Source organism: Pongo abelii, chromosome 19 (genome assembly GCF_028885655.2).
Source record: "Pongo abelii isolate AG06213 chromosome 19, NHGRI_mPonAbe1-v2.0_pri, whole genome shotgun sequence".
Lineage (NCBI taxonomy): Eukaryota > Metazoa > Chordata > Mammalia > Primates > Hominidae > Pongo > Pongo abelii.
In genome coordinates, this window is record NC_072004.2 from 83,292,890 (window position 1) to 83,307,548 (window position 14,659).

The window sequence follows — 14,659 nt, forward strand, 5'->3', positions numbered from 1 at the left end:
CCTATAATCCCAGCTACTTGGGAGGCTGAAGCATGAGAATTGCTTGAACCCAGGAGGCGGAGGTTGCAGTGAACTGAGGTCACGCCACTGCACTCCAGCCTGGGCAACAGAGTGAGACTCCATCTCAAAAAAAAAAAAAATTTATAAATTCCTCCTTTCAGAGTAAAAATTACATTTATATAAATGTCTTTGTTTCACAGATGTGAAGGAGCTCTTAGATTCTGACAGTGATAAACCCTGCAAGGAAGAACCAATGGAAATAGACGATGACATGAAAACAGAGTCACATGTAAATTGTCAGGAGAGTTCTCAAGTAGATGTGGTCAATGTTAGTGAGGGTTTTCATCTAAGGACTAGTTACAAAAAGAAAACAAAATCATCCAAACTAGATGGACTTCTTGAAAGGAGAATTAAACAGTTTACATTGGAAGAAAAACAGCGACTCGAAAAAATCAAGTTGGAGGGTGGAATTAAGGGTATAGCAAAGACTTCTACAAATTCTTCAAAAAATCTCTCTGAATCACCAGTAACAACAAAAGCAAAAGAAGGGTGTCAGAGTGACTCGATGAGACAAGAACAGAGCCCGAATGCAAATAATGATCAACCTGAGGACTTGATTCAGGGATGTTCAGAAAATGATTCCTCAGTTCTTAGAATGAGTGATCCTAGTCATACCACAAACAAACTTTATCCAAAAGATCGAGTGTTAGGTGATGTCTCCATTCGGAGCCCAGAAACAAACTGTCAGAAACAAAATTCCATTGAAAATGACATAGAAGAAAAAGTCTCTGACCCTGCCAGTAAAGGCCAGGAACCCAGTAAGAGTACAACAAAAGGAAATGATTTTTTCATTGATGACTCTAAAGTAGCCAGTGTGGATGATATTGGTACTTTGATCTGTAAGAACAAAAAACCGCTCATACAGGAGGAAAGTGACACCATTGTTTCTTCTTCCAAGAGTGCTTTACATTCATCAGTGCCTAAAAGTACCAATGACAGAGATGCCACACCTCTGTCAAAAGCAATGGACTTTGAAGGAAAACTGAGATGTGACTCTGAATCTAATAGCACTTTGGAAAATAGTTCTGATACCGTGTCTATTCAGGATAGCAGTGAAGAAGATATGATTGTTCAGAATAGCAATGAAAGTATTTCTGAACAGTTCAGAACTCAAGAACAAGGTATTGAAGGCTTGGAGCCATTAAAATGTGAATTGGTTTCTGGTAAGTCCACTGGAAACTGTGAGGACAGGCTGCCAGTTAAGGTAACTGAAGCAAACGGTAAAAAACCAAGTCAGCAGAAGAAATTAGAGGAAAGACCAGTTAATAAATGTAGTGATCAAATAAAGCTAAAAAATACCACTGACAAAAAGAATAATGAAAATCGAGAGTCTGAAAAGAAAGGACAGAGAACAAGTACGTTTCAAATAAATGGAAAAGATAATAAACCCAAAATATATTTGAAAGGTGAATGCTTGAAAGAAATTTCTGAGAGTAAAGTAGTAAGTGGTAATGTTGAACCAAAGGTTAATAATATAAATAAAATAATCCCTGAGAATGATATTAAATCATTGACTGTTAAAGAATCTGCTATAAGGCCATTCATTAATGGTGATGTCATCATGGAAGATTTTAATGAAAGAAACAGCTCCGAAACAAAATCGCATTTACTGAGTTCTTCAGATGCTGAAGGTAACTATCGAGATAGCCTTGAGACCCTGCCATCAACCAAAGAGTCTGACAGTACACAGACAACCACACCTTCAGCATCTTGTCCAGAAAGCAATTCAATTAATCAGGTAGAAGATATGGAAATAGAAACCTCAGAAGTTAAGAAAGTTACTTCATCACCTATTACTTCTGGAGAGGAATCTAATCTCAGTAATGACTTTATTGATGAAAATGGTCTGCCCATCAACAAAAATGAAAATGTCAATGGAGAATCTAAAAGAAAAACCGTCATCACAGAAGTCACCACGATGACCTCCACAGTGGCCACAGAATCAAAAACTGTGATCAAGGTAGAAAAAGGCGATAAGCAAACTGTGGTTTCTTCCACAGAAAATTGTGCAAAATCCACTGTCACAACCACCACTACAACGGTGACCAAGCTTTCCACACCCTCCACAGGCAGCAGTGTGGACATCATCTCTGTAAAGGAGCAGAGCAAAACCGTGGTCACCACGACAGTGACAGACTCCCTGACCACCACAGGAGGCACGCTGGTTACATCTATGACTGTGAGCAAAGAGTATTCCACACGAGACAAAGTGAAACTGATGAAATTTTCAAGACCAAAGAAGACTCGTTCAGGTACAGCTCTGCCATCCTATAGAAAATTTGTTACCAAGAGCAGCAAGAAGAGCATTTTCGTTTTGCCTAATGATGACTTAAAAAAGTTGGCCCGAAAAGGAGGAATCCGAGAGGTCCCTTATTTTAATTACAATGCAAAACCTGCTTTGGATATATGGCCATATCCTTCTCCTAGACCGACCTTTGGCATCACTTGGAGGTATGTACTTTAAAATGTATTTGGGGGAGGGAGAAAATTTTAAAAAGAATTATCTCACAAGAATATCTCATTTTTTAAAAATGAGATAATACAGATAAGACAGGAAACATATTAATGGCCAAAGATAGTAATGGAAACAGGATACAGAAAGCTTCAAAATTGGCCAACTGGTATGTACTAAAGTTTTTGTAGGGAAAAATGTTTAAAGACTTAAAATTTAAAGGAATGTTTTAAAAATGAAATTCAGTTTTAACTTTCATAAGACAAAAGGAACATGTCAGATGTGATTGTTTTTGTGGTCTGATTTTCTGAGTTACTGCTCTGGGAACAAGATAATCACCAACTTTCTGGAATGTTTGTATTTTATTTTTATTAGGTAATTCATAAAAAAGACATAAACACGCCTGTAAATTTCATAAAGCTTATCATAATGTGAAAATCTTCCTAATGTAGTTTATTTGCATGATAAACATTTGTTTTGGAGTTCTCTGTTACTTATGTATGAATAGGTAGTCTCTAAGATTCCTTAGAAATTTTTTTAAACCCAGAAATAGTCCTAATTTAAAATTTTCTGGACACTTTAGGTTTAGGGGATGCGTCCTAAATAGTCTTGGTAGTTATAAAATCATGTAGTTTTATGTTGGGAAGGGATCTTAGAAATTCTTATCTTTTGTAAATGTACAGTAATTTGCCTGTGGCTACAGAGACACAGGAATAGTGCCCGGTTTTCCTAAATCCCAGTCTAGTACTTTATCTGCTATATCACATTTCACTTATGTGTCCTTGCTTTCTCCTTTTTCATGTCCTTGTCTTTATCTTTTCACCCCTGTAATTGAGAAGGATGGAACATAAACATCGAAAACATGAGAGTTCTGGGAACATCTTTAGAAATCAGAATCAGTCATAGTTGCAGTTAGATTTTGCTAGGACCCTCAAATTATTTCAGCGAGTTACTGAGCCGTTTTCATTTCCCCTTAGGCTTCGTTTTTGTGTGTCTTAATATTTTTCCAGTTTCTTTAAAAATCACACTTTTTTGGTTTATATTAATTATAATCAGCTAGAAAAAAAATATAAGTACTCTCTATAAAGGAATTCATTTATTAATACAACCAGTCATAGTTTGTTTGACCAAGTTTTTTATAACTCATCTTTTGATTTGAAATAAAATATCATCACTCCATTACACATTCAATAGAGACAGCTGAAAAGTACAATTTCTCTGCAGGGCCTGCAATGAAGGATTTGCAGAATCCTGCAGGGAATCAAGGAACTCTTCATTACAATTCATGGATTTATAGGATTGCTCTGCACTTTTCTGCTTTCTTCATTGAGAGCGGTCCCAAAATGTATCCTTGACTGTCCTGCAGGTAACTTCTTTCCCACTGGAAAAGTTACTATGTACAAATACTTTAATTAAAGTGATCTGGCAGTTGTGGAGGCCAACCTTTCTGCTCTTTGTATTCTAAAATGGAGGGTAGGCTCAACTGGGAAGCACTCTTCTCTGAACTCTCCAGGAGAGTTAGGCACTGGTCCCAATCAAGTGTTGCTCGGGGCCCTGTTCTGCACAGCTGAATTTCTGGAGCTGAATTTCATGTCTTAGTATGCACTGTGGTACAGTTTGTATTACTTGATTTCACATTTTTTAATGGAAGGAAATACCTTCCATTAAACATTATTCATTTTAAACTGATACAGCCTTCAAATGTATGCTAACGTCTTAATTTGCTGAAACAAATTTGAGAGAAGCATAATCCTTTCTGTCTAATGGAGGCATGGGTAAATATGTAAATTGATCATGACTTTAGAATGCATTTTTTAAAAGCATATTGCTATAAAAAGCCATGCACGTGAAATGCATTTTTATACTAACACTAGAATAGAATACATCTGATGGTTAGGAGTTAAGAATGCCAAAGGTGCATGTATGATCTTTGTTATTAATGTTAAGGCTGAGCAATATTGGAAAACTTGTCTCATACACTCAATAGGGCCTCTCTTTCCCTCCACATCATCCATTCCCTTATGCCCATCCTCCCAGGCCCTGATTCTGTGCTTCATTGTCACGTTGAACTGATAGTTGTCCTCCACAGTGCTGCCAGAAAGATTCTCCTAAAATGCCCCTCTATCCTGTGAATAGTCTAACTGAGCTAAGGGACTTGGTAACTACTGCAGCAAGGAGCGGGGAAAGCATTTGTCACCTGTAGATCACATTCATGGAAAGTACTTCCCTTTACAACCCATCCAGTACTGGATAAATCTCAGAGGACTTAATATACATACCCTTTAATGCTCTTCTTTAATCTTTTATTTTGGTACGGCGCATTCTGGCTTCTGCCTTTTTCTCTCATGCCACCTTCATCTCTTTCTGTACCTCTACACCCCTTCCCTCCAGTCGTAAAACACTGGATGTGGTTTCTGGGAAGAAATGTGTATTCCTGCACACTGTTCTCTTTAGCATATGTGTGCCCCTTGCCTTTGATCAGCAACCCCCATACTCTTAACTTGTCCTTTGAGACTCCAGCTCTGAACCTCATTCCCGAGCCAACTCAGATGTCCCTCCCTTGTCCTTTCCTCTCTTACAGCGCCTTGAGAACACAGACAGATTCTAGTTCACCTCTGTGTCCCCAGCTCCTTTCACATAGTCTAACACATAGAAGATGCTCAAGTATTTTTTGAATGAATGCTTGAATGAGCAGACTTACCATGCATGTGGTGTGTTCCTCTCCGGTGTTATTTCCATTTTAAAATAAGGATACTTTAAAGTCATTGTATGACCACAGAGAATGAGGATGAACTTTTCCTTGCAAATAAATATTTATTTGCTTTCTCTTTTGACACTAAAGATCTCTAGGAATTACTATAGGGTATGGTCTGAAAGTGACAGATACTTTCCCCCTCTTGGGACATCCCTGCAATAGTTAACATTTCCCCTCTGATTTCCCCTTGACCTGCTCTGTCCAGGTCAGAGGATTCATAGTGCGATAACACAGCGGAGAAAGTAATGGTGTCACAAGTGGATATGGGAAGTTAAGAAGCTGCAGCAACTTTTTGGCTAGAGCTTTCTCTTTCACAGTGTTCGTTTTTCCAACTGAATGCTGTCAATAGAAAGCATTGTCTTTCAGGTCGGCACGGTGGCTCACGCCTCCTGTAATCCCAGCACTTTGGGAGGTCGAGGCAGGTGGATCACCTGAGGTCAGGAGTTCGAGACCAACCTGACCAACGTGGTGAAACCCCATCTTTACTAAATATACAAAAATGAGCCGGGCGTGGTGGCGGATGCTTGTAATCCCAGCTACTCAGGAGACTGAGGCAGGAGAATCGCTTGAACCCGGGAGGCGGAGGTTGCAGTGAGCCAAGATCGCGCCATTGCACTCCAGCCTGGGCGACAAGAGCAAAACTCCGTCTCAAAAAAATAATGATAATATACAAAAATTAGCTGGATGTTTGGGCGGGCATCTGTAATCCCGGCTACTCGGGAGGCTGAGGCAGGAGAATTGCTTGAACCTGGGAGGCGAAGGTTTCAGTGAGCCAAGATCGCTCCACTGCACTCCAGCCTGGGTGACAGAGCAATACTCTGTCTCAAAAAAAAAAAAAGCATTGCCTTTTACATACAGAGTTGTTTGAGATTTATCTTCCACCTCTGTTAGAGGAGGAAATTATTTTTATTTTATAGCCTTTGTCTACACCATAATCAACTACTAAGTTCATTTAAGTAGAGTAAAAATGTCAAAGTATTCAGTTACACAAAGATATATAGTGAATTCCATTTTAGGACATGATATTTAATGCAGTTAAGTAAATTTATTTTGAAATACGTTTTTAGTATTTTTTAAGAATGTCTAAAACGTTTAGTACCTCCACACACAATGTTTAGAAACAAACATGAACACAGAGAGATTTGTCTGTTGATAAGTAACTAATATGGTATTGTCCTTTTTCTTTCTTTTTTTTTTTTTTTTTGAGATAGAGTCTCACACTGCCGCCCGAGGTGGAGTGCAGTGGAGCGATCTCGGCTCACTGCAACCTCTGCCCTCTGGGTTCGAGCTATTCTCCTGCCTGGTCCTCCCAGGTAGCTGGGATTACAGGTGCCCGCCACCATGCCCAGCTTAGTTTTAGTAGAGATGGGGTTTCACTATGTTGGCCAGGCTGGTCTCAAACTCCTGACCTCGTGATCCCCCGCCTTGGCCTCCCAAAGTGCTGGGATTACAGGTGTGAGCCACTGCGCCCAGCTGATATTGTCCTTTTTCTAATATTTTATTATTCATTGTAGAATTTGAAAACTACACTAATGCTGTTAAAGTTTTATTAGTATTAACTTTATTCATCATCCAGTTGTTCATGTTTTGAAGAACCACCATTTGGATGCAGAATGTTTTTGTTTGTTTGGAAAGGTCTTACTAGATTTGTAAGATTTTTTTTGGTTTAATTAAATTAAATTAAATTAATTAATTAATTTATTTATTTAGAGACGGAGTTTCACTCTTGTCGCCCAGGCTAGAGTGCAATGGCATGATCTTGGCTCACTGCAACCTCTGCCTCCTGGGTTCAATTGATTCTCCTGCCTTAGCCTCCCAAGTAGCTCGGATTACAGGCGTGCACCACCATGCCCAACTAAGTTTTGTATTTTTTGTTTTGTTTTGTTTTGTTTTTGAGACTCTCGCTCTGTCGCCCAGGCTGGAATGCAATGGCCGGATCTCGGCTCACTGAAAGCTACACCTCCCAGGTTCATGCCATTCTCCTGCCTCAGGCTCCTGAGTAGCTGGGACTACAGGCACCCACCACCAAGCCCGGCTAATTTTTTGTATTTTTAGTAGAGGTGGGGTTTCACCGTGGTCTCGATCTCCTGACCTTGTGATCCGCCCACCTCGGCCTCCCAAAGTGCTGGGATTACAGGCGTGAGCCACCACGCCCGGCCCTAAGTTTTGTATTTTTAATAGAGATGGGGTTTTGCCATATTGGTCAGGCTGGTGTCGAACTCCTGACCTCAGGTGATCTGCCCGCTTCGGCCTCCCACAGTGCTGGGATTACAGGCGTGAGCCACCGCATCTGACCTCATTTTATTCTTTTAGAAAATTTAAACATTTTCAGGTTTCTTGTTTTTGCAAAAGTTAGGATTTTTCCTTCAAAACTCCTTTATCACATTTAATAACAATTATCTATTTCTCTATATTTGGTCCCCAAAATTTTCCTAACAGATATTTTGGAATTAGGTTAACTTTATAAAGTCTTCATGAATTTTTGCCTTATCAACCTTACAATGAAACATTCTCATTTTATAAACTTATATGGCATTTAAAATGAATATAGACCCTTTTTAAAAAAAATGTTAGGTGCGTGTTATGCCTATGAACAAGTTTTTCTTTTAAAGGACATATAATACCAAAGTCTTACAAAACCATATTATAAATACTGAAGTCCTAATGAGGACAAGAAACACAGCCCTTCAGTTTAGTAGAGTGAATATGAATGTGTATGTGTGTGTATATACATATATATGGATTTCTTTGGTTTTTCTTTTCAGGTATAGACTTCAGACAGTAAAGTCCTTAGCTGGAGTGAGCCTGATGTTACGGTTACTGTGGGCAAGTTTGAGATGGGATGACATGGCGGCCAAGGCTCCTCCAGGAGGAGGGACTACACGGACAGGTAACGGGGAGAGGGGTTATTCTCTAATTGAAGTTTAAAAGCTAAAATCACAGGCCAGTCGCAGGCACTCATGCCTGTAATCCCAGCACTTTGGGAGGCTGAGGCGGGCGGATCACGAGGTCAGGAGATCCTGACCATCCTGGCTAACATGGTGAAAGCCCGTCTCTACTAAAAATACAAAAAATTACCTGGGTGTGGTGGTGGGCTCCTGTAGTCCCAGCTACTCGAGAGGCTGAGGCAGGAGAATGGCGTGAACCCTGGAGGCGGAGCTTGCAGTGAGCTGAGATTGTGCCACTGCACGACAGAGCGAGACTCTGTCTCAAAATAATAATAATAATAATAATAAAATATAATGCTTGTATTTTAAAAATACAGTTTTGGCCATGTGTGGTGGCTCTCACCTGTAATCCTAGCACTTTGGGAGGCCAAGGCAAGAGGATCACTTGAGGCCAGGAGTTTGTGACCAGCCTGGACAACATAATGAGACTTTGTCTCTTCAAAACTCTAATTTAAAAAGAAAAAAATCAGCTAGGCCTTGTGTTTGTAGTCCCTGCCACTTGGGAGGCTGGGACCAGGAGGATTGCTTGAGCCAGGAGTTCAAGGTTGCAGTGACTGTGGTCCACTAATGTCTTCCAGTCTGGATAACAGAGCAAAACCCTGTCTCTTAAAAAAATTTTTTTTTCACATACAGCTTTGTTGAAGTTTGGCACATGCTATAAAATCCCAGGGGCCAGGAGGGGAGGTTCAGATTATAAAGTGAGTCACTTATGTGTGAACCAGTCTACATTTTTTAAAAGACATTTATTATTGTTTAATTAAAAATTTAAACTAAGACTTCTGGAGGCCTGTGCTTGCTGCTTCTGTCCTAGGCTTTTTATTATTTTGATTGAGTATTGCCACCAGGAGCTCAGCTATACCCAGCAGCATTTTGTTTCATTTAGGAATTTGCAGTGAGGAAGAAGCTCGGTATTGTTGCAGTCTCGCAGTGATCCTGCTAGATGTTAGTGATCCTATTAATTAAGTCAGGTGTTTCCAAAAGTTTATTCCACATGTGTCTCTTTTTGAAAGCACCAGATGTACCTTTTTAGTCTCTGAGTATTTCAGTTGGTTATTAATACTATTGAATTAAATCACCATAGAAACATCTGAAACTGAAATCACAACAACAGAAATAATTAAGAGGAGAGATGTTGGTCCTTATGGCATTCGATCTGAATATTGTATCAGGAAAATCATTTGTCCCATTGGAGTTCCAGAAACACCAAAAGGTAAGGAATAGAAAGAATTCTGTTCTTTCATTATTAACCTGTTAACCGTGTATTTTATGAATTGAAATTTGATATAATTTTTTCTTCTCTGTTCACCTTTTAAAAAAGACATTTTTTACAATTACCAAATTTTGAAAATGATATTAAAGTAATAAACATATCAAGATTCTGGTAGGTACACATTGATGCCTATAAGCCTTGTTCCAAGCACAGCAAAGGGCTATAATAATACCTCTTGTAATTAAGATGTGAGACATTGATTGACCCCAGACCAGCAGCTCCTGGAGAGCAGCCATCTCCTATGTCTGGTTTATTGAAGTCATGGCAGCTAGTACCGAATCTGATATGTAAGTGGGTCAATAAAGGTTTCTTAAGGATTAAAACTATTGTGAAATACTTCAGTGCTCAAGGTAGAGATAATCTAAGAGGCATAAAGAGTTACTCAAGAAATGTTTATAGAGCACCAATACAATAGGCACTGGGTGGCAAATACATAGAAGAATGATATTTGGCCCCTAATCTCAAGGAAGCAAAGAAAAGCTTATAGTATTATAATATCAGTGTTATATGTGTTGCAGTAAGCTAATAGAGTAATATTGGAAAAGAAGATTAACACTAATTTATAGATAATTATGAATGTCTACTTAGAAAATTCATGAGAATTAAAAGTATTAGCACTAATAGGAGTTCATTGTAGTATCCAGATTGAAAATATATAAATTCCATTTTATTTTATATAAACAATAAAAATATTTAGGAAAAAACCTAGTAAGAAATATATAAAAGGCCGGGTACAGTGGCTCACACCTGTAATTCCAGGACATTGGGAGGCCAAGACAGGTGGATTACTTGAGCCCAGGAGTTCGAGCCCAGCCTAGACAATGTAGTGAAACCCTATCCCTACAAAACATACAAAAATTACAAAAATAGTGGTAACGTGCACGCCTGTAATCCCAGCTACTCAGGAGGCTGAGACCCGAGAATCGCTTGAGCTTGGGAAGTGGAGGTTGCAGTGAGCTGAGATCGCACCACTGCACTCCAGTCTGGGTAACAGATTGAGACTCCGTGTCAAAAAAAAAAAAAAAAAAAGAGAGAGAAAAGAAATACAGGCCAGGCATGTGGCTCAAGCCTGTAGTCCCAGCACTTTGGGAGGCCAAGGCGGGCAGATCACTTGAGATCAGGAGTTTGAGACCAGCCTGGCCAACATAGCAAAACCCCATCTTTACTAAAAATACAAAAAATTAGCGGGGTGTGGTGGTACACACGTGTAGTTCCAGCTACTTGGGAGGGTGAGGCGGGAGAATCACTTATACTCAGGGGGCAGAGGTTGCAGTGAGCCAAGATTGTGCCACTGCATTCTAGCATGGGCAACAGAGTGAGACTCCATCTCCAAGTAAATAAATAAATAAAAAGATAATGTCCTTAGATAGAAACATAGTGTTTTTATAAAAGTTAGTTCTCCCCAAATGTATACAGTTAATTTTTGAAACTTGATTAAATTAAATTGGAAGTTCTTCTTGGAGAATAACCTTTTTGAAAAGAGTACCAATGAAGCAATACCTGTTCCTAGTAGATGATAAATTTTAGCTTACTTAAAACAGCGGCCAGGCGTGCTGGCTCACGCCTGTAATTCCAACACTTTGGGAGGCCAAGGCGGGTGGGTCATTTGAGGTCAGGAGTTCAAGACCAGCCTGGCCAACATGGTGAAACCCTGTCTCTTCTAAGAATACAGAAATTAGCCGGACATGGTATTACACACCTGTAGTCCCAGCTACTTGGGAGGCTGAGGCAACGAGAACCGGTAAACCCAGGATGGGGGTGTTGCAGTGAGCCAAGATCACACCACTGTACTCCAGCCTGGCCAACAGAGCAAGAGTCTGTCTCCAAAAAAAAAAAACTGAAAATCACAAGGTCGTCCTGGCACAGAAAGAGCTCTGTTGATGGGCAGAGACACAGATGGGGGATGTACCTGACAGGCCTTCAGTCTCCTTGACCCCACAGCCTCTGATGCAAACCACTGCACTCCCCTAAAATCACTTTTCTTTGGCTTGTATCCCTTTGTACAATTCAGGTCCTGCTTCCATTTCCGTTTCCTTCTGCTGCTTCCTTGTGATTGAATATATGGGAAGGTTCAATGCTTGTCCCTCTCTACTTTTTATTTTTTAAATGTTTTTATGAGGAGATTTTATCTATTCTTAGATTTCACATCTCCCCTTTATATTGGTAACTCTCAAATCTCCCTTCTCTATGCGGTGATAGGGAAACACATATTGTACACCCAAGTGTGAGAAGAACATGCTAGGCTTTTGTAGGAAGTTGAATTCATGTTGGGGTCTGGAGGATGAATTGACATTAGTCAGATGAGCAGTGGGGGCTTGGAATAGTGCTCCAGGTGTATAAAGGCTCATAAGCCTTTTATTTTGGGGGTCAGCAAACCACAGCCCATGAGCCTTGGCCTACCCTGCTTTTATAAATGAAATTTGATTGGAACACAGCCACATTTACTCACTTATGTATTGTCTTTGGCTGCTTTCATGATACAAAGGCACAGCTGAGTAGCTGCAGCAGAGACCATCTGGCTATTTAAGAAGAAGTTTGCCAACCACTTTTTCATAGTAGAAGATGCCAGAAGTACTTTAATTTTAGAAGCAATATTGCTTAAAATATTCTGATTTCCTTTCCAAAGAAACACCTACACCTCAGAGGAAAGGCCTTCGATCAAGTGCACTGCGGCCAAAGAGACCAGAAACGCCCAAGCAAACTGGCCCTGTTATTATTGAAACCTGGGTAGCAGAAGAAGAGCTGGAATTGTGGGAGATCAGGGCATTTGCTGAGAGGTAAGGAAATGGTTAATACCTGGTCAGCTATTTGAAGATTTTATCACTTCAGAATCAAGAAATTACTTTTTTTTTTTTTTTTTTGAGACAGGATCTTGCTCTGTCACCCAGGCTGGCATGCAGTGGCACAATCTTGGCTCACTGCAACCTCTGCCTCCCAGGCTCGAGTGATCCTCCCACCTCAGCCTCCCCAGTACCTGGGACTACAGGTGCATGCCACCACGCCCAGCTAATGTTTGTATTTTTTTGTACAGAGATGGGGTTTTGCTATGTTGTTCAGGCTGATCTTGAACTCCTGGGCTCAAGCAATCCACGCAACTTGGCCTCCCAAAGTGCTGGGATTACAGGCATGAGCTACCCTGCCTGGGGTGAAAGAACACTTTAATCATTTATTCAGTGCAGTAAAGTCCTAGCTTGACTTTACTCCACCTTTGATTTTAAGTGCTAGCTGTAAATAGTTTAGTAAGGTCCTCTCTCTCTCTCTCTCTCTCTCTTTTTTTTTTTTTTTTTGAAACAGAGTCTCGCTCTGTCAGCTAGGCTGGAGTGCAGTGGCATGATCTTGGCTCACTGCAACCTCTGCCTCCTGGGCTCAAGCAATTCTGCCTCAAACTCCTGAGTAGCTGGGATTACAGGGGTGTGCCACCATGCCCGGCTGATTTTTGTATTTTTAGTAGAGACAGGATTTTACCATGTTGGCCAGGGTGGTCTCGAACTCCTGACCTTGGGTAATCCACCCGCCTCAGCCTCCCAAAGTGCTGGGATTACAAGTGTGTGCCATCACGCCCGACCCTCTCTCTTATTTTTAATGTGTTGCCCATTTGTCGATTTCTAATGACCATAAATATTTTATCTTTATTTTTTATTTTATTTTATTTTTGAGACAGTTTCACTCTGTCCCCCAGGCTGGAGTGCAGTGGCGCGATCTTGGCTTACTGCAACCTCCACCTCCCAGATTCAAGCGATTCTCCTGCCTCAGCCTCCCAAGTAGCTGGGATTATAGGCATGTGCCACCACGCCTGGCTGACTTTTTTTTTTTTTTTTTCAAGATGGAGTCTTGCTCTGTCATCCAGGCTGGAGTGCAGTGGCACAATCTCGGCTCACTGCAAACTCTACCTCCCGGGTTCAAGCAGTTCTCCTGCCTCAGCCAGGCGGCCACCACCATGCCTGGCTAATATTTTTGTATTTTTAGTAGAGATGGGTCGAACTCCTGACCTCAAGCAATCCACCTGCCTCGGCCTCCCAAAATGCTGGGATTACAGGCATGAGCCACCGCACCCGGCCTGAGCCACTGTGCCCGGCTCCAGCTAACTTTTGTATTTTTAGTAGAGATGGGGTTTCACCATGTTGGCCAGGGTGGTCTTGCGCTCTTGACCTCAAGTGATCTGCCTGCCTTGGCCTCCCACAGTGCTGGGATTACAGGCATGAGCCACCTCGCACAGCCAAATGTTTTATTTTTAAATTGAGATAATATCATACCTTTGTATGATGTGAAAATCAACCAGATTTCACTTTTATTAGATGCCAGATGCCTAATAGGATAGTTTCTGATAAGTTTCTCCTTTTTTTCCTGCAGAGTGGAGAAAGAAAAGGCACAAGCAGTTGAGCAACAGGCTAAGGTTAGTGAACAGAAGAAAGCAGAGGACATCAAGGCCCAAATGGAGGCTCTTTCAAAACAAAAGCACTTGACTTCCCATCAGCAGGGGGAGTTGGTGCTGGTCCCACTTGACAACATACGTACATTTTTTAGCCAAATTCATGCACAGTAATGATACATTCTTGTGGGTTTTGGTGTTTATTTTTTTGAGACAGTGTCTCACTATCACCCAGGCTGGAGTAGATCACAGCTCACCGAGCCTCGACCTCCCTGGTTCAAGCGGTCCTCAGCCTCCCTAGTAGTTGAGACTACAGGCACACACCACCATGCCCAGCTAATATTTGTATTTTTTGTAGTGATAGGGCTTAGCCATGTTCCCCAGGCTGATCTCAAACTCCTGGACTCAAGCGATCCACCTGCCTCAGCCTCCCAAAGTGCTGGAATTTTAGGTGTGATCCATTGCACCCATCCAGGTTTTTTTTTTTTTTTTAAGTGTATCTCACATATATCTTATTGTCATTATTTGAAAACAGCTCTGTGGGTACACCAAGCTATGGTTTTGTAAAAAGTACACATATTTGGAGGACATCTGAAATAAGATTTCTATTATTTATTATCTTTAGAGTTTCATAAATAATTTCTGAAAATAATTTTTTCTTGTGCATTTCGAATCTGGAAAATTTCTGTAGTCTATGAAAAAGCAAAGTATACTAAAACTCCATAAGAGTTTGTTGTAATTGATTATTATAAAGCTACTGATGGTTTCTTAGTGTTTTCATACTGTAAATAATGTGCCATGGCCA

General features: G+C 40.6%; 1 protein-coding gene across 25 annotated transcripts in view; it reads left to right on the forward strand.

Annotated features, from left to right (window-relative positions):
• BPTF (bromodomain PHD finger transcription factor) overlaps positions 1-14,659 on the forward strand; it is a 158,792-nt gene that overhangs the window by 85,309 nt on the left and 58,824 nt on the right. For all 25 annotated transcript variants that reach the window (XM_063718911.1, XM_063718899.1, XM_063718896.1 and 22 more), the window contains 5 exons: positions 201-2,511; positions 8,033-8,157; positions 9,297-9,425; positions 12,112-12,262; positions 13,836-13,878. In XM_063718911.1, the coding sequence (XP_063574981.1) occupies positions 201-2,511; positions 8,033-8,157; positions 9,297-9,425; positions 12,112-12,262; positions 13,836-13,878 (2,759 nt within the window). The remainder of the gene's footprint in view (positions 1-200; positions 2,512-8,032; positions 8,158-9,296; positions 9,426-12,111; positions 12,263-13,835; positions 13,879-14,659) is intronic.